The sequence below is a fragment of the Camellia sinensis genome, chromosome 5, assembly GCF_055761805.1.
Source record: "Camellia sinensis isolate YWXY chromosome 5, ASM5576180v1, whole genome shotgun sequence".
Classification (NCBI taxonomy): domain Eukaryota; kingdom Viridiplantae; phylum Streptophyta; class Magnoliopsida; order Ericales; family Theaceae; genus Camellia; species Camellia sinensis.
In genome coordinates this window covers 10,658,361-10,679,217 of record NC_138965.1, presented here as the reverse complement: position 1 = coordinate 10,679,217, position 20,857 = coordinate 10,658,361, and the positions used below count along the sequence as shown (strand labels likewise).

Genomic DNA, 20,857 nt, shown 5'->3' with positions numbered 1-20,857 from the left:
TAAAAAGAATAATTAATTATTTTTATAATGACTTTTTTATTACAATTTAATGCTTTCTTTGCACATTCACCCCTTATTATTTTCACATTTTAATCCTTTCTTTGCTCCTTCCACCATTATATTATAATTTGGTCTAAAATTAAGGCCAATGACTGTTGTGATTTTCTAACAAAAAATAGCATATGGCACAAAGCAACCTGACTCGACCAAAATTTAACTCATCAAGATACTCCATGAAAAGATGACATTTTTTTTTTTTGGTCTCATTAACACCTGAATAGCTTATCCCTTGCAACAGGGAGATGGGAAGATATGATGCAGGGTGTTTTAAACCCCCACCCTTTTTGTCAAATAAGTCTAATTACCATTTGAGCTCCATGGTGAATAATGATGCTCCATCTAAATGTCAAAGTTGTCGAAAAACACAACACAAGCAAGTGATTTGAGTGAAGAAATCATGAGCTTTGCAACTATCAAAACCAGCAAGTTCTATCTGCCAACCATTAATACCATTTAACAATCAATCACTCCACAAATTTTCACGTACAGAATAGTAAGTTTATGAAATTTGATCCTGATCAGTGATCAGTACTTTTTGATATTCCATATCCTTTGTGCATCAAACGATTCTATGAAAACCTTTGGAAACTGTGCGTGTCCTCGACAGCAGTCATATCTGTTGCTGCAACGGAGGATGACTACTTTGGTTCAGGTACACGAGCCATTCTAAGCCAGCCAAAACTGGATGAACGTGGCGAAGCCGCCACATCAGCATGCAGGCATTGGCTGGACTACAGTCGTTTCAGATTCCTATTGCATCCACTATCCCACCATCCTATCTGCTGTCAGGAAATTTGGCCTCATAGTTCTGGGGCACCTGCATAACCGTCAATGATATTCATTTACACATGTTTTACCATGAAATAAAAAATAAATCATTTATAGTGAATGTTGCTGTCATCATTTTAGACATGTTTTTGAGAAATAATGAGGAAAAGGAAACAAAGATCAAACGTTTACCATGAATGTTTATCATGAAATTTGAAAATAAAAATAAATAATCTCATATATAATAAATAAAATTTACCATGAATGTAGCTGTGATCATCTTCCCAGCAAACCATCTCCCATGGAGGGCACGCTGTGCATTTATTGCAGCTTGTGTATTTTCAAATCGCAAATATACAAACCCAGCACTATTCCTGTTGGACAAATAAAGTGGTGAATTTAATGCTAAAATACAATACATCCACAGCTGTTTGGTAATTAAACATGTGAATGGATAATAACCGTGCATACATATATCAAATTTTCAACCCTGAATACATATGCTTTACATTGCAAAATTCATACAAACCAAGTAATATGTTATATCTGCAATTCACTAATGCATTCCCAGTGCCCCTTGTGGACGGATAATTAGACAGTTAAATTTCCTCAAAATACTTTATCTAGGGAAGTTCAACTCTGTATGAAGAAATGATGGATTTACTTTATAAGAAAATTGCATATGATTTTGGGACTAAAGGCGTCATAAACATTCTCAGACCTGGTCAAAGAAAGCATACACCAGAAAAAGAAAAGAGTCATTCTACCCAATTTTCATGGTTAGGTGTGGATATTTTCCTCTTCAAATAGTAGTTCATTTAACAAGCATAGTTCAGCTTCCACTGGACTTTTAGGGGTTCAGCATCTCATGTTGATCTCATTTATCTTTGATGAAAGATTAGTTAAATTAAATTCTAGATGTCATGTCAAAATATTGACAACACAAAAATCACATCTTGGGAAAGTCAATTATTTAAACAAATTATGATCTTATGTGCAAATAAGGGACAAAGTAGCATCCTTACCATCTTCACAAAAATTACAATAAAATAGGTTTTGATATGCTACCACTGTTACTAATGTCAAAGAGGCCACATGAACCAATTCGAACTGCAAATTAGGGCTTATTTTTCCCTCCCCTTGTTGAAATTGTTATGGATTGAAGAAAGAGCAAGCCAAGGTTAAGTATGGTTGAGGCATCAGGTGATTTCATTCAGCCCCAAAACTGACTAATATGTTCAAAAAACAGTTTATAACAAAACTATACTGGGGGTCAGCTGGATCAAAGGATGAAAAACTTCAAAGATTGGGCTTAAGAGCTTTAAACCAAAGCAAGGTTAATTTGAGGGTATGACAAGACCACAACAGAACTTTCGGTATGGTTACTTCTGATGTAACGACTTTATTTCTCTAGTCTGTGTACATTAAATCAACAAGCAATTTCTCCAACAAAAAGTTTCAAGTATCAAATAACATTCAGTGTGTTTGGTTTGAGTTTTCTAGATTAAGTTTTTTGAAAATTGACTTTCTTGGTTTTCGTGCTATTTTGTTTTTAGTGAATATTTTTTAAATTTTAAACATTTTTTGTTTACTTCTTTAGATGCACCTTACTTAGATGTATCTAAAAAGTAAAAAATTTGTGAAAAAATATTTTAAAAAATTAATAAATACATAAAAATACAAAAAAAATGTATTGAATTCTTGTATTTTTTTTACAATTTTTTTACTTTTTAGGTGTATTTATGTTAGGTGTGTCTAAAAAGTATAAAAATTGCTTAAAATATTTAAAAAATTCAGTAAAAACAAAAAAATACGGAAAATAAGAAAGTAAAATTTTCTGAAAAGTGTTTTTTGAAAAGTGGAAACAAGCAAGGTGATTATGATTTATCGTAACACATGTCAGAACTACTGCATAACAGAAGAAATTTGTCGAGACCATAATATTTCTTACTAAAATTTAGCAATACTATATACCTAAAAACATAAAAATGGAGTGAGGATTGGCAATATGTTGTTTATTGTTCTTTCCCCGAAACCTCGAAGCTTCATGAGAAGTGTAGAATGAATAATTCACACAAAAAATAAATAAATAAAAAATAAAAAGTAAAAAAATAAATTCATGGAAGTAGAGAAAAAGAGAGTATTTTAGGTTTTCTATTCTAGCCTTCTAGGTATGAAGGCTTCAAATATATTAATCAATATTAAGTATCTGAATCTGAAGGGACAATGCTAAGACTAATTAATCACTCAGAGAAAACTCATTGACCATATGTCATAAACTTTCTAATCATTGGAAAATGTTTTAAAAATAAAATTTTCCTACTGATTTTATTGTACATGCAAATATATTTTGACGCATTATTGCATTATTTTCATGCATGTATGTATTAACAACTTGCATTACCAACACCAAGTTATATTAAGGTCCATTGACACTATGACCATTTCTTGTGTTTTTACTAACTTAATGTGTCATAGTAGGACAAATATGACCAAATCTAGTGTTTTTCCTTTCTTCTCTCATCAAAACCAGTGAAACTGTCGTGGTAGGACCAACTAACTTTTAAGCTTCAAAAAAACTGACACCACCTAATTAAGGGTGTGCCAAACTTGCTTTTTTGATAGGCTGAAAAAAGTTAAAAGGACAATCAAAATCCACATCTGCGAGCATCCAAATTTAGCCAAATAAGACAACATGATGCCAAAGAGTAATTTGGCATATTTCCCAAATTGGCTGCCCAACTGAGATGCAAGGGCTTCCAATCAACACATTGTCAAATTTTCAAAATCCTAGAAGATTCTCATCACATGTAAAGAAGATGGATATGAGAAAATAAACCGTGTGGATGCTTACTTGTCCACATATATGTGTTTTAGTGTTCCAAACTTTGAGCATTCATCTCCAACATCTTCTTTAATATCCAGATCGAAGTCTGGTTCCACCTGCAAAATATATTATGGTTAAAGTATAGCCAGCAACAGAAGCGAGAAAAATAAAACCTGTAATAAAGTTTGTGTACTAACCTCTAACGTTGGATCAAACATGTTCTTCAACAATAAACACTCACTCGGAACACCAATTGTATCAAAAGAAGGAACAGTAACAGTGGGAACTGAAAGACCTGAACTTGGTAATCCTGCAAGAACAGGAACAGAAGCCTGTACAAGAGGACTAATGAGAGGAGGAACTGCAGGTGTGGCACCAAGAATTGATGCTGTTGGAAGTGCAAACCCAGGGCTATTAGCAACAGTGGTGCTAGGTGAACCAGCAATGCTGCAGACAACAGAAGATGTAAGATTAACCAGATCAATTCATGAGGCAATTAGAAATTTGACAAACCCAAACCTTGAAGCAGTGCCACTACGATCCAACTTCTGCATAAGAAGTGCTCGAGAGCGTGCATTTAGAGCCTGAAAATTATTTAAAAACCAGTACCAGGACTCAAGATAAGTATACTAAATCCTAAGTCATAATTACAAGTATATGCAAATTGACAAAAACTCATTACAAACAAAATTTTAACCAAAAAATAATAATAATAAAAAAGGATATAGAAAAGAAACAAGATTAAACCATGTATAGCATGAAACATCAATTATGATTGGAATATATGCACCAGTGTCTTTACATAGAAGGAAACAAAGCCAGGCAAAGAAATGAATGACTCTGATATAGGACTGCCAGTTCAAAAAAGCACAAGTTTTCTCGATCACCAAGCCTTCTCTAGTTAATGTATTTCATGCCTATCCCATGCCACCTCTTGTGACGCAAAGTGGTTTGAACGTAGTGATTCATTTCCAGTCAACTCAAAAGATCATAGTTATCCACTAGCAACAAACCTCATCTAGCCTACGGAAGTCTATTACAGATGCTCAGTTTTGATCAATTTCATCAAAGGTAAGCAAACTACCTTCTACACCAGGGCTAAAAAAAAAAAAAAAATTCAATGTGTCCATGTAACATTGAAACTACTTATCTAGAGCTTCCATATTTAAATAGTGTGCTGGAATAACTTTTAACAAAGAGGAAAGATAACTTAGGTTCCAAATGTAAACAAGGAAGCAGAAGTGTGGTTCAATGCGTGCAAATACATTTGGAGAATTGAATTAAATGACAACTTAGCAATGTGCACAGGAAAAAAAATGAAACCATGTGATGGCATGCATTCATGGCTTTAGCTTTCCAGACAATTGTTCATCAGTCGAAAACAAAATAACCATGTGCATACTGAGTTACACAGATTAAAACAGTTCAAGGACCACAACAACAAAAATCAATATGAGTTTCCATAAATCATCCAAATTTCAGATAAATGACTAACCAAACCACTGCCTTCATCATCATCATCAAAGTCACCAGCATTTACCCCGACATCTTGCATTCCAACTTGATCAGTAATAGCTGACACCTACACAATGAAAGAGAGCAGATAAAAGAGACTATCCAAAATGAGAAATCCAGAGAAGGGTTTTTGGTACAATTATGCTTTCCAGTTTTTAGCGAGGTTGCACCTAGGGGGCAGATGAGGTCGGCTTGGTGATGGGCCGTCAGCAGCTAGAAGTGGACTTCATACTGATGGGGGACAGGATCACATGGACTGGGCTGAGAGTCGGTGACAGTGCTTTGTGTTGCTTGTTATGTTGAAAGCTATGTTACCTAGAACGTGGATCATTCCGGAACATGTAATGGGAACGGGAACGGGAATGGGAATGGGAACGGGAACGGGAACGGGGTACACCACATACTCTAAAATGTGGTACGATAGAGGTAGACTTGTATATATTATACTTAGGAATTTAAGGTATTTCTAGAGTAAATTTTTTTTAACTGTTAGGCATCCAATAAAATGTAATGTTTTTATGAGCATTATGACCCATTTTTTAATGTTTTTGTCTAGCCAAAACTGAACTCACCTTTGATTTTAGTTTATTATATTTGATTTTTTTTTCGTCCTAAAGTAACATTTAAGGACATATATTGAAAAGAAAAAAAACTTTTGGGATTGCTTTCGATCACTAAATTTACCATTTCGGAATGTAAGTGTACCATGTTTCGGAACATGTGTACCAATACGTAATTTGTTTGGGTATTAGTGTTTTCTGGTAACACAAGTCCAGAGGCCTCAAAATAAAATTAGGGCCCAGCCAAAGTAAGTGGGGCAGCCCACTTCAAAAAAATTGGTGGCCATTAACAGAAGCTTAAATTTTCAGGTATTGGACACTCATTTGCAGCCCTATTAGGTCTTGAAGTCTGTTTGGATGAGGATCTTGGCCCATCTACCTCTAACAGATTCGCTGGGTTATCAGAGAGGGAGATGGGCACGGAGACTAAACATACTGGCAGTGCAGGATGGGGAAGGAAGACATGGCGCTACTTCATAATTAGAATAGGCGAAGGGTGATTCTCACCTTGCTCTGCTGTTGAATGAAGGTTCAAGCGAAGAAGTGGATTCACAGGATGGAGCTTCGAAGTAAGGCTCTCAGTCATTCATAGTAAGAGGGGGAGGACAGGAGGTGAAGATAGTTACTGTGAAGGTTTATGCTTACTTTTTTTGAATGGGGCTCAAATCTCGCTCTCAGAGCAGGTTTTAAGCTTGCTGCGATCATGTCTAGAGTTCAGGAAAGACCTTTCCTTGTTCGACAATGGTGCTAAGGGTCTGGTGCCATCTTCCTCAGATGTGCATCATGCCAGCAGAGGTTCCTGTGCCAACACAGTGCAGGTTTGATTTTCAAACAGATTCAGGCGGGATGGGTCTGGGTTGTTGCTGGGTCCTGAAAGGCAAGCAGACAGTGATGCTGCTAATATGTTGTCATGCTTTGGGGAAGCAGATGATGTGATAAAACAGAGAGAGGGTATAGAAGATTCAAACAGTAGCTCTGAGGAGGAGGTTAGCAGTCAAGGTTTTGAGGTGATGGGGCAGGATGAGGCCAGTAAATGGCCTTTGTATGAACCTAGTAGGGAGGGATAGGAAGGGATGTTGGAGGATGCCATGGCAAGGGGAGGTTAATACCCCACTGCACTGCTCACCAGTGGCAGTGGCTGGACAGAGGTTGATTTGTGGTGGGATAAATTTTTGACTAATGGGAAGGTGAAACCAAAGAAAATATCCGACTGAGTTTTCTAGTGTAATAGCGTATAAAAGATTTTAGAAGATTCATGGGAGTTTCTTGCGACGGTTTTGAAGATAGCTATGAGTCTGTTTGAAGCTATTGAAGCAGAAAGGAGAGTGGGTGGGCCACATAAGAGCTCACAAAAGAGTGGGGAGCGTAGAAGGTCAGAAAGAGAAATATGCAACTTGGGGGTGTTCCATTAATTACAATTGGGAAAGAGAGGGGTTCCTTGTTGAAAAGGTGAAGTCTCTTCCTAGGGAAAGGCAGATGTGGATGAGATGGTGAGGTTCATACAGGCAAATATCGTATGCAAGAACGTGAAATATGTTGGGAGACTCAAAAGCATGCTCTTAATGAACGTAAGCCAATCCTTGATTATTTAACACCCATTGAGTTTGAGTGATACTTCAGACCCCGAATGTCTGCACACACTCAGGTGTAGGCCAAAAAAATAAAAAAACTGAACATTTACACACAAATCCTAATTTATGAACTTATACTCTATTTAAGTCCTAACTAAGATTTTTTGAACCTTTAAGTTCCAGTAAAATTTTAATAATCAGAATTGCCCTTCAAACAATAATTGTTCATCATTTATGATTATCTATAAAAAAACATGATGATTTGACATTTATTTTAATTTTCAAAACTTTAAAATATCAACTTTCAAATTGAAAAAACTAAAAAAAAAAAGTGTTTTTTAGAAAAAATTGAAAAAACTAAATTATTTTTTTGTGCAAAACTGAAAATTGTGTCTATGAAGGAGCATAATGATAGAATATTGATGTGCAAAACTGAAAGAGAGAGAGAGAGAGAGAGAGAAAACCTTTAAAAATGAAAAAACTAATAATATTTTCAATTTTAAAACTAAAAAAAAAAACTAACGTTTTCAATTTTGTTGGATAGTTGAATCAAACCAGTATGAAGAAGCGCAAAAACGTTTAATCTCATGCTTTGTTTTTTTTTCATCAGTTAGTGAAACAATTATATGGACCATTACTATGCAAAATTAATCAGTATGTTTGGTTTGAGTTTTCTGGATTAAATTTTTTGAAAACTGAGTTTTTTTATTTTTTTATTTTTTTATTTTTAGTGAATATTTTTAAAATTTTAAACATTTTTTTTTAATTTTTTAGATGTACCTTACTTAGATGTATCTAAAAAGTAAAAAAAATGTAAAAAATATTTTAAAAAATTAAGAAATACATAAAAATACAAAAAAATATACTGAATTCTTGTATTTTTTTTTGTATTTTTGGTACTTAGTGAATTTTTAAAAGATTTTTTTTACAATTTTTTTACTTTTTAGGTGTTTTTATGTTAAGTGTGTCTAAAAAGTAAAAAATTTGCATAAAATATTAAAAAAATTCAGTAAAAACAAAAAAACACGGAAAATAAGAAAGTAGAATTTTCTGAAAATTGTTTTTAGAAAAATGATGTGCAAAACTGAAAAGAGAGAGAGAGAGAGAGAGAGAGAGAGAGAGAGAGAAAACCTTTAAAAATGAAAAAACTAATAATATTCTCAATTTTAAAACTAAAAAAAAAAACTAACGTTTTCAATTTTGTTGGATAGTTGAATCAAACCAGTATGAAGAAGCGCAAAAACGTTTAATCTCATGCTCTGTTTTTTTTTCATCAGTTAGTGAAACAATTATATGGACCATTACTATGCAAAATTAATCAGTGTGTTTGGTATGAGTTTTCTGGATTAAGTTTTTTGAAAACTGAGTTCTTTTATTTTTGTATTTTTTTGTTTTTAGTGAATATTTTTAAAATTTTAAACATTTTTTTTTTTACTTTTTTAGATGTACCTTACTTAGATGTATCTAAAAAGTAAAAAAAATGTGAAAAAATATTTTAAAAAATTAAGAAATACATAAAAATACAAAAAAATATACTGAATTCTTGTATTTTTTTTGTATTTTTGGTACTTAGTGAATTTTTAAAAGATTTTTTTTACAATTTTTTTACTTTTTAGGTGTTTTTATGTTAAGTGTGTCTAAAAAGTAAAAAAATTGCATAAAATATTAAAAAAATTCAGTAAAAACAAAAAAATACGGAAAATAAGAAAGTAGAATTTTCTGAAAACTGTTTTTAGAAAAATGAAACCAAACATAGCCAATAGTATTCTTAGTTTTAAAAATTGAAAAAAAAACTGATAATATTCTCAGTTTTACTAAATAAGATTTGTTGGTTTGAAAAATCTAAGGCCTTGTTTGTCATAATCTAAAAAAGTTAAAAAGCCAAAAAATCACTGTCCTATTTAAATCACATCATCTTATTTAAGTCACATCACCTCTCTATCATATCACTTCAAACCCAACCCATCTTTCATAAAAAGTCAAAAAATGCTCTTATTTAGATCATCCCAAACAACTCCTAAAATAGGACCTAAGCTACCATAACATTTGTAAATAGGACTTTTAGGTAATTACCTCAAAAAAAATTGAGAGAGAGAGAGAGAGAGAGAGAGGTAAGTGAAGTCACCTTGATTATTTGACCAGCAATCTCCAGCTGTCCATTTAAACTCTGTGCAGCTCTAGCATCTTCAAGACGTGCAAACTGCAACAAAACCACATAACTTATTATCAGTCTGCAACCTAAATTGGAAATCTAGCAGAGCATCTTAGCAGGTCACTACTACAAATTTTAGAAGCTATTTTCATCACTGCAAATTATTCCATCTCTGATGTCCCCACAGCCGTCAGCTTTAATTACGACCTTGGAGTTTCCTTCCCAACGTTAATATCCAAATGATGTTTTACATTCCCATTTGATCAGCAAAATTACAACTCTTGCAAATTGGTCCAGTAAGTTTCACCTGAACAAAGCCAAAACCTTTGGAATTCCCTGTCTCCGGGTCAGTAGGCAACTGCACCAGCTCCACATTACCAAATGATTCAAACACCTGGCCAATGAGCACAAGACAAATTATTTTCTCAGGGTCGGATAAACAAAAGAGCACAAAACTAAATGACCAATATAAGGTTTTAAAAAGCGGCCGCAACCGTTACGTAACGCCGTTACGTAACGGTTGTGATAGTTACCGCCACCCGTTACGACCGCTTTTACAGTGTGATTGAGATTCACAGGTGTATCGGCCGTAGCGGCTGCTATAGCGGTCGTAACGGTGCCGTGACGACCTGTTACGCACCGTTACGTAACGGTTCCGAATTGCTTCTTTCGAAAAAACACAAAAAAAAAAAAAGTTGAAAATGGGGGAAGAGAGATAGAGAGAGAAGAGGGAAGATGGAGGAACAACAGATAGAGAGAGAATAGGGAAGATGAAGAACATGTTACTGATATGTTGAAGTTGTAAGACCTATGTTATTCTATTCAGCTGCTATCACTCAACCATTTTGTTTGTGTGTGCCTACCTATATATTGTTTGAAAATAATAATAATAATAATAATAAGTGTGGTCATTATCTATTTGGTTTGATTAATATATATATATATATATTTAGGTTTTATTTATTCTCTTACTTTTGTCATTGTTTATCTTATATATAATAGTTAGTGATTGATTTTTTGTATAATATAAAGTCATTAATTATTAAAATAAAATGTAAAAAACTCAGTTTTTAGTGATTTAAAAATATGAAATATATTGGATCAAACTTTAAAATTTATAAAAATTGATCAATATTTATTTTAAAACCCAATAAATACGATCATGGAAAAAAAATATGCGTATCGGTAAGTTTTTTTCAAATTGTGCGAAAAATAAAAAAATTCACGATTCCGGTTACCGCAACCGTTACGCTACGGCCTTTACACCCCGCAACCGCAACCGCAACCGCAAACGCAACCGCGCCACCACCACCGTTACAGCGACCGCAACCGCTTTTCAGAACCTTGCCTATACCATCTTATGAGGAGAAAATGCATGCATCTACAGGCTTCCCAGAAACCTTATTAAGGCCTCGTTTGGGGAGTGGCTAGTTTAGCCAAAAAGTCAAAAAGCCAACTAAAACTAGTCACATCACCTCTCTACTTTTCTGCACATCTTTTCATAAAAAGTCAAAAAGTTACTAAAATAGCCTGTTCCCAAACGAGGCCTTAGTGCATAACAATAGTAACAAAGAAATTCATGAGAACCTATGATGTGACATCAAAGCATATCATGTTTACAAATAGTTGTTTCATGTGTATCTTATAAATTGAAGATACAAAAGGAATATCAAATAACAAGAATATGAGATACATAAGCAATGTGAAACAATAAAATAGAGGAACTGGGATTAAGTTTAGAGTGCCCCAAACTGACCCCATCAGCCCCTTGCCTGGAAAAATTCAAACCCAAACAACATTTGACAACCTAAACTAGATCTGCACAAAGAGCATCAATAATAACCCCAGCTATTTTTCTATGAAGAAAATAATGCAAATTATTTTTTTTTTAACAAAAAACAGAAAATCCCCAACTAGAAAATATTTCTACCTGACGAAGTTGATCTTCTTTTATGTTGAAATGCAGATTGCCAACATAAAGCCTTCTAGCTCCCCCTGAATAGGGGCCTATAAGCCCACCTGCTACACCTGCTGCAGATGTAGTAGACTGAACCAGATTCTTTTCAGCTTCTGATGGTTTAACCATCACTGGCTGACCAACAAGTAGCTGACCAGAGAGTGCTATTGCCATGGGGACTGACATTGAATCAAAAAATTCAATATACCTGCAAAGAAGCTGCATTAGTCTGGATTGTACCAATAAGGGTAAAAAGATAAAAATTGGAGAAAGTGAAGATAAACCATAATCTAGCAAATTTACTGCCCAGTCCACACATAATTTTTTCTTTTTTTCATGTTTTTTCCTCTTTTTTTATTGACTATAATATAACTATGACCTTGAATTCACTAACTTGCATGGGATACAAGAAGCAATAAGCAGAATGGCCCACTGTCACTTCAAAGCATACTGGTATTATAGCTTCATGAAGCCAAAGGCAACAATCAAATCTAGTTGGCATTGCTGAAATATCAATAAACATATGGGAACAACCTCCACTTTCAAAAGAGAAATATTATTGAGGATATTGAAGTAAATAAATCCCATCCTCTGTAAACACTCCAGAATTCAAAATCACAAGCATACAAAAATAATAATAATAATAATAACAACAACAACAAACAAACAATGCCCAATTAATACCCATTAATGAGTGTTTGTGAGGGGTTAGATTGGGTACATACCTAACCCTTGTCATAAAATAAAATAATAAAATGGGCCTTCAAGTCAGGTGATGGGTGGAGGGTGATAACAATGATAAGGGTCATTATCTATCTTGCAAAGCTTTGGGCTTGGCCTAGCGGCAACTTTTTTCAAGCCAAATCCCATGATTAGTTTTTGGCTTAGCATATAGACCCCATGTGATTAATGTAGGTTTTGATTTTCCCTCTTTAATGAAACAGCTTTAGTTTGAAAAAGAGGTGTAGAGGTCTAATCTTGGAATGAATTTGCAAGATGACAATCCTCCACTTGATGATTAAAATTACAAATAGTAGAGTAGAAGAAAATTCAATCAAGCTAATTCTTAGGTAGATACACGGCAGGAAGAACGCAATTTACCCAACTCCCCTGGAACGTCTTGAATTGCGGTCCATTATAAGGCGTACATCTCGCACCTGGAATGGCAATTCAAATTTCAAAGGTATTAGAAAAACTAGAGACAAAACAATCAAATTCTCCTTCAAAGGTACATACCATCATTCTGTTACTGCACCTCAAGAGGCAGAACATGCTATATAAAATGAACATGGAACTATTTACAAACAATAATAACTCTGATAGCAGACTTCATCTCAAACAACAGGCCATATGACTTATATACGACTAAGAAAGAGCAAGCAATAACCTTGCCAGCCCGTGAGAAGAAATCATACACATCTCTTTCATCTGCCTTCAAAGATATCTGACAGAATTGTAGAGAAAATATATGTCAGCAAAGTGCAAGTAACAAACCAAACAAAACACCACAAAAGCCATTCTGTAGCATTTCAATTACCATTTACCTGATAAGCAAAAACAGTTCGCTGATCCCGTTCAGGATCAACCTCTGGCTCTGCCACTTCTTCCTTTTTCTCTTTATATCGCCTGAAAGAGAATAAAATTTTCAAATATTATCGTTACTTGGTCAATTTATAAGTAACAACAATTCCGCTGTAGTTAATGAAGGGTGAGTCAAACGAGTGAACACATAACTATGGAAAATGCGCTTGCTACTAGGAAAAATGTAAGCAATAATGTGAAGAGAAAGCAAGAAAAGAACAATCCCAAAAGGGCAGCAAATTTTCTCCAGTATGTGGCTGAACCCATCTAACACACCCTGCAGTGACGTGCACCAAATTAAAATGATGGGACCAATGTAACGGTTGCAAAATTGCAAAAAAAAAAAAAATTTATTTTTAAAATTTAATGAGAACCAACCTGGGAATGAAGTAGCAACTAAAAGAAATAGGGACAGTAGGACCAAGTAGTGAACTATGTAATCCAACATCAAGCAATGAATTAATAACAGATTTTGTCCCCTTCTACAAACAACCTAATCTTCATCAGAAACAATATCATGGGGTCAAACAAAAGGCAGTGTTGGAGGATGTTATTATTTGAAAGAACATGTACATCAGTGTGGAACCTGCTAAAAGTTTATATTCTATAAAAAGAGTTACATTCTCAGCAAGCGATAAAAAGGCTTAAAATTGTACATATATAAATAAAACTAAAATGACAAACATCCACTGACATGATTGACGATCACAAAATGCAATAAGATACTTAGCACAAGCTAGAATTGGTGTTGAGTAGCAAAAAAATTGTGATAAAGATTTAAGGATCGCAAAAGGACTGCAGTAATTAAAAAAAAAAAAATCATCTAAAGAAACTATCACAAATGCAACCACTAAAAATTCAGACAGATGTATAAAAATTGACTTTGTAATGTATGATTTAATATTAAATCAAGAAATTAACAAAAGAAACAACATTTTCCAAAGTAATTGATGATCAAAACAAATTCATTCAACTTTAGAACTCTAGGGTCATATAGCAATTAGAGTATGAGATGTAGATAAATAGTTAGAAATCAAAGACGTTTTGTTTAAAAGTCAGACATCAGGCAAACTATACAAATTTCTTCTCAGAGATACCTATTGAAGGAAGAAGGTTACACCAGGCAAACAAAGATTTCTATGGAGAACGAAAATGCCATGAATTCTGGGCTGTGAAAGAAGAAGAAAAAAAGCCCAAAAAGATTCTTGAAAAGATTTGTACTTAATTGCAGCACAACTCAAAAGATTTGCGCTGCAGAATAAAAAAGAACCATCGAAGTGGTGCAACTTGAACAGTGCAACAAGACCTTCCTTGCAGGCAACTATTTGTATCAAAGAAACCTGTAACTTCATGACATGCAATCAGAGAACATATTTATGATATTTTTACATATCCTGCAAAAGAATTATGGCCAATCTGGCAACTGAACAATGATTTTCCACAAGCATCGGAAGATGAAGTGCTTCTGTTAAGCAAAGCCCATCACTCCCTCACCAGCATTTCTGCAACAGAATAAGTATAATTAAGAAACTAAGTTCAGAGGTGGAGGATAACGAAAATTATAAAATGATATCACCACTTGAGTTAAGATCTCCAAGATAGAAACCCCCAATCTTGCAATGTAAGCTTCTAACGATTCCAGTGTCTAGAAAGAACATTTAAACCCATGATCAGAGTTTCTGAGTCTGGCTCAGTTACCAGAATGACCATTCGAAGATTGCTCTAGCATATCTGCTAGTCTCCAAAAAATCTAACGTTCAATATCCAGAATTTTAAAACTTAAATAGTACGAGTTACTATGTAGAGCTTGAAAACTACCAGTGAGAAAATCACTTGGAAAATAGTGCAAAAACCTGTTAAACAAGCTATGAGAATTAGAAGAATCGGACCTTAGACATATATACCCGACATATATACCCGAGTGCATGTAACATAGTTTTCAAATTGTGTTTTCAACCTGAATTTTAGCAATAAAATACATTTCACATTAAGATACTCTCCTATGAGGACATATTTTGGTGTTACTTGGGACGCTAACCTGGCTGCATTATGCTATGAAGGAGGTTATTCACACGCTCCCGACAAATTAAAATATGGCGTGGACATGAAAAAAATAAGGTGGTGTGCCATTCGGCAAGTAATTTTGCTCACAATTCTCTGTAATAGAGTTTCATCGCAAATATTATTTTTTAGTAAGTGGGTTTTTATGCGGTAATTTGCTTTACCCTTTCTAGAGAATTGCTCTGGCATATTTGGCAGTGGCATTAATAGAAATCTTAACCAAAACACCTGGAAAAGAAGTGAACCTAAAAAAAAAAAAAAAACTTCGGCATGAGGCAAGGTGAATATCATCTTCCTAAACCAAATGTCCTTCCATGTAGAAATGGAAGATCCGTGTCAATCAAACTAAACAAAGCAATTTAGGTCAAATGGACTCTAAGTGAGAAATTTTTTAACATCTATTAAGCAATTCACCAAAGGAAAAATGCAAGTAATTTGTCCAGAGAAGTCAAAGCAGACAAAGAGAAGTGAAGTTTTACTTCATAAAATACTAGTCAAAAACAAAAACCAAAAAAGTTTACTCCACAGAATCATACATGTACTGTCAAATCCATCTACAATTCCAAAGACGGCTCTGTTTGGGTTCATTTTCCAAATTTTTTGCCTGAATTTTTTTTTTAAAATCAAAACTAGTTTGACAAAAATAAACAGCAAAAAAATATTTTAAATTTTTAAAAATTATTTCAGCCCCAAAAAAGATAAAACCATATAAAAGTATTAGTTCAAAAAATCGATTTTAAAAACCAAACCAAACATAGCCGTACACTTGCAAAAATTATTCTAGAAGTCTTGTTAGGGGCCACACTTACCAAAAGTCCAAAACAATTATTGGAAACAAAAATAGATTTTCAATTAAAAAGCTCAACTGATAAATATCCAATGATTACTTCCACATAGGAAAGTAAAAGAGAGGATAAGGCTACTAAACCTGAAAACCAGTTAAACTTCAATTAACTTATATTTTAGCAATGGGCATGGAAAAAAATTCGATGGGTGGTGGTAGTGGCAAATGCAGCACAACTATGTTGCTAGAGAAAAACTTATATGGAAGCCCCATGCCTTTAGATGTTCAAGTATAACTACAATTAAGTGTCTGGGAGTTGGAACAATAATCTATCAATGCATAAGAAAGTTGTTCCTTGAGTTATTGGTGCAAACTACTCCTGTTATTCTTGCTCCCTTATTATGCTGCTTATTAACAAAATGCCACAGACAACATACCACGACATGGATATCCCATATTGGTGAGACATTCAGACAACATTCCTTGACATGGATATCCCATATCTATGAGATACTCATGCAAGTAGGAACCAATTATATAGACCACTAGATTAGTAGCAAACGTAAAGCTATAGTGAATGAGATATGTATATGTTGTAAGATGATATACTCCCTAAGTAACCATACTGTTCCCAATAAAGAAGGACAATGGTAGTAGAAGACCAAGGAGGGTCCAGGGATGTTTTGGAATATGCCTGCATGGACCTTGTATATGTATTCATGCATAAATATCTTAGATATATTTAGTTACAAACTTACAATGTATGTAAGGTTATTAACAATATGCTTTCATCTGCCAATATAGAATCATTAATTTGTGTAGTACATGTATTTGAGTTTCATACGTGGCAAGCCACGTCATCGCTAGGTAGTGGCCTCAAACCGCTCCTTTACATGATAAGGCATGATTTTAATCTTGGCTTAGTGCTTTGCTCAACCAATTTCGCACACCTCGCTCCACTCGAATCACTCAACTCCACTCGCTAGCCTACCTCATTGCCTCGCCTACCATTGCAAGCTATGATTAGAAGGGCGCCATGTTGCCAAGCCAATCTAGGTCAAGAGTAGGGCCTATGAACCCCCTCAGGTTGGTGTCTCAATCATGGGATGCTCGAGGAATCTATGACCCTGTGCAGGATCACCAGGTCCTTGTGAAATGGGGGCTAAAGTTGGGGATCACTTTAATATTATCCCCAATTGTTTGACATCCCATCCCAAACCTTAATAATATTATATGCTTTGGGCTAGGGCCTCACAACTTTAAAACATGTTACTTTTGGGAGAGGAGGGCAAGCTTACCCCAATGACCCACCTCCTATAAATGGAAGCCTCCACTTACAGCAAGCTCATAGGCTTCTCTCTCTTAGTCATTCTCCCTCTCTACTCTAAGGCTACCTCAATGCTCTTCCCATCCATCTCCGGCGGTCCTGTGCCATCTAAGTGCCTACCTCTATTATCAGAATCTTATGATTCGCAATTCATTCATAAATCAATATAAATCTATGGGTGAATTTATTATGGGATAGAATCTATGGTAAATCACACGATTCACAATTCGATTCACTTTTCATGATTCATACAACTCTTGAAACTATTGTGTCTGACTAATCCAACCCTTTTTTCTATTTTTTTACTGAAAATGACATAATACAACTTTTAAGAGTGTTGAGTACGAAAATAACCAATAGCTATGTATGATTTATTATTATTTTGATGATTATAAGGTCTTAATAGGGTCCAATCAGATCCAGTCAGACTTGACATATTCTTAACTTTTTTCCTTATTTTTTTCCTCAAAAAAGTATTATATATATATATTACATCTTCTAAGAATGTTTAAGGTTAAAGAAACTTGCACCATGAATTGTCTTTTGTTGTTTTAATGAAATAAATATAATTCAATATTACATGGACCATGGTTCTATAACATTTTTTTTTTCTCATTTTTTAAACAATAAACATACACACTCTTTGAAATGTTCTAAGTTATAAATTAAAGGATTCTACTTAATTCTATCCTAAATATTATATTCTATGAAGGGTTTCTAAGCCTATTTTTTTAATGTCAAGACTCGAGAGATCATATTATATGATTTTTGAATAATTTTACAGTTGGTGGGATTTGGATACACATCTCTTGCTACGAAGGCAACATTCTCCAAATTAGACAATGTAATTACGTCCTTATTTAAGAATTATTTTATAACACAAATCAAAGTCAATTTATTTCATATATATGATTATTTAAAATCATTTTATGCTAAATCTTAAAGATTCTCAATTTGATTCATGATTTACAATATTAGGCTTTTGATTAGCGATATATTCTCAATTTGACAACTGTCGGGCCTACCATAATTCCAGGAGGTCGTATGAACAAATTACATAAGATATTCCATACAATAGAAAACTTTTGCCCAATTTGCTTCTAATATAGTTATTCTAGGGCTACTGTAAACTAATTATGAAACTCAAAAATAAGCTTGTAAGCAACAACTAACTCATGTCGTAATTTGTGACATAACAAACATAAAATTATGGAATGAGTGCCTCATTCAACTAATAATTAACCAGAGAATTTTATCCAGAATAAAATCTATATGAAAGACACGAAATTTTATACTAGTTTCACACGTACAGCATGCAATATAAGTCAATAGTTCAGTTTGAAGTTTGCAAAATTACCTGTTTTCTCGATCCCGTTCTCTAAATTCCTTCTCCCTTTCCCTTTCTTTGAACTCCCCGTCCCAACTCTTCTCTCTAACTTGCTCATCCCGATGCATTTCTGGACGGCTTATACTTCTACGTGACCGCTCTTGCTCTTTATCCTTCTCCCTTTCATTGTCAGGTTTATGCTCTCTCTTATCCCTATCACAGTCCCTCTCTTTGTCTCTATCTATGTCTCGATCCTGGTCCTTTCCTTTGTCTTTGTCTCTAGCTCTATCCCGCTCTCGGTCTTTGTCCTTTCCATTCCTCTCTTCCCGGTCTCGCTCTCGGGTTCTGTCCTTTCCATTCCTCTCTTCCCGATCCCTCTCTCGGGTTCTATCCTTTACATTCCTCTCTTCCCGATCCCGCTCTCGGTCTTTGTCCTTTCCATTCCTCTCTTCCCGGTCCCTATCCCTGTCCTTGTCTCTATGATCTCGACGACTTCTATGTCGGTCCCTGTCAATCTTTTCTCCATCTCTTGGAGACGATCGATGTCGTGACGAGGCCCTCTCTAGGTCACGGTCACGAGACTCACCTCTGGACTTCGATCGCTTTGCCCGGTGATCCAAATCATTATCGTTCTCATCAATTTTGTGCTTTGAACTACGGGTCCGTTCTTTCTTTTCGGATTTAAGTGTTTCTTCCCCACCATTTGCTGCTTCCTTCAATTTCTGAGGGTCCGTATTTTCCACCATCTTCTCTAAATAATCATATTCATCAAACTCCATTGAACAATCTCTAAATCAAACAACTCGGATGGATTCTGAAACGACACTTATTGCCAATGGGATCTGAAAACAAATACCAACAAGTAAAACATTGAAATAGACAGACGAAATTCAATAATAAATAAGTTATAGACACGCATATTTGAAACCCTGATGCACCCTTTTCACTTGAAACAATTCCAGGGAAGCCTTTCATCAGTATAATCAAATATTGATTCAAATGGTCCTGGAATCCAGGCAAAACCTTATCGTGTCCCATATGTTAGGCACAAATTCACATGGATACATACACAATAACATGTTAATAAACCAATATTTTGTAGCCAACAAAGTTCACAAGGAAAGAATTTGAATTTGAGTCCGTAGAGTAAACAGAACCAACTTCAATGGAAATATCAAACTAACAGCACTGACAAAAATGTATAAAGAACAGTAATTTACAAACAACGAGACAATATTGCTCCTGCAACAATGAAGGAATCAATAGTTTGGGTTTTTTGCAAACCCTAATTTCAACAACCGACCAAAAGCATCCCAAAATTTGGGAGATTTACATGGAAAACTTTGGAAGATGAGATTGAAAAAAAACCAATGAAAAGAGTCTATGAGATTTACCTCTAAGGGTTTAACAGCGACACAGAAAGAGAAGAAAAGCGTCAAACGGGCAAACTACGAAGAAGAGTGCGTCTCCGAACCTGTCGAGTGAACTCTGTGTAGGTTAGTTTGCCCGTTTGGGGCAGCCCATGTGTTTGGTTTTTTGTTTTTTTTTTTGTTTTTAATTACAAATACATCCCTCGTTTGCTGAAATTTTATAACAAATAATCTTTTTATTAGTAAATTATCATGTAATTTTATAACAAATAATCTTTTTATTAGTAAATTATTAAATTAATTAATTATTTTTAATAATGTTGTAAATTTATTTCAATCAATAATTTGAGTAATAATTAATTTGTTTTATTTTTTAATTTGATAATTAATTTTTTTTAATTGAGTAATTATTTCAATTAATAATTTGAGTAATTTTGTTATTTTATATGGGAGTTGTTGAGAATTTTATTTTTTTAATTAATTTTGTTAAATAAAAAATTATGACCAAGAAGTACTTGTAATTTTTCAAATTACAAGGGAGAATTAGTATTTTACGGCTTCGTTTGGCAATGACTTTTTTAGTTGGCTTTTTAATTTTTTTAACCTGAACTTTTTTGTTTGTTTGATTTTCTTATTTGATTTTTTGGCTTTTTGGCATTGGAAATAATGTTTCCAAAAGTGAAATGACAAAATTACCCTCACGCGGTCAAATCCATATATCCACGCAAAGATGTGTATTGGTATATATGGGGTAGTTTAGTAATTGTCCATCCATCTCACGTGCTTCACAACTCACGTTTATCATTTTTGGCAGTTTGTGATTTTGTAGCCTGGAAACAATTGCCAAACCAGAGTTAAGTAAATTTCAAAGAGTGTATTTATAATTTATCTTTTTTAATAATTTAAATAAATTTAATGTTAAATTGCAAAACAAATTTGAGATTTTGAGTTTTATAATAAAGTAAAATTTTAATTTTATCAATTTAAAATTTAACTT

The 20,857-nt window shown here is 34.1% G+C and overlaps 1 protein-coding gene across 2 annotated transcripts; it reads right to left on the bottom strand.

The window, feature by feature from the left end:
* Positions 1-441: 441 nt before the first annotated feature.
* Positions 442-20,134, bottom strand: LOC114258082 (uncharacterized). 2 transcript variants are annotated; one of them, XM_082868248.1, is made up of 14 exons: positions 19,885-20,134; positions 18,521-19,332; positions 12,955-13,036; positions 12,798-12,854; positions 12,512-12,567; positions 11,384-11,618; positions 9,761-9,847; positions 9,427-9,501; positions 5,151-5,237; positions 4,175-4,239; positions 3,853-4,102; positions 3,683-3,771; positions 1,088-1,202; positions 442-877 (listed from the first exon to the last, which is right to left on the bottom strand). In XM_082868248.1, exons 2-14 carry the CDS (start codon positions 19,267-19,269, stop codon positions 836-838), a joined length of 1,989 nt encoding a protein of 662 aa, XP_082724374.1. In that variant the 5' UTR covers positions 19,270-19,332; positions 19,885-20,134; the 3' UTR covers positions 442-835. The 2 variants fall into 2 exon arrangements, with proteins under 2 accessions (XP_082724374.1, XP_082724375.1); XM_082868249.1 differs by lacking the exon at positions 19,885-20,134 and adding an exon at positions 19,560-19,882.
* Between the last annotated feature and the right edge of the window lie 723 nt (positions 20,135-20,857).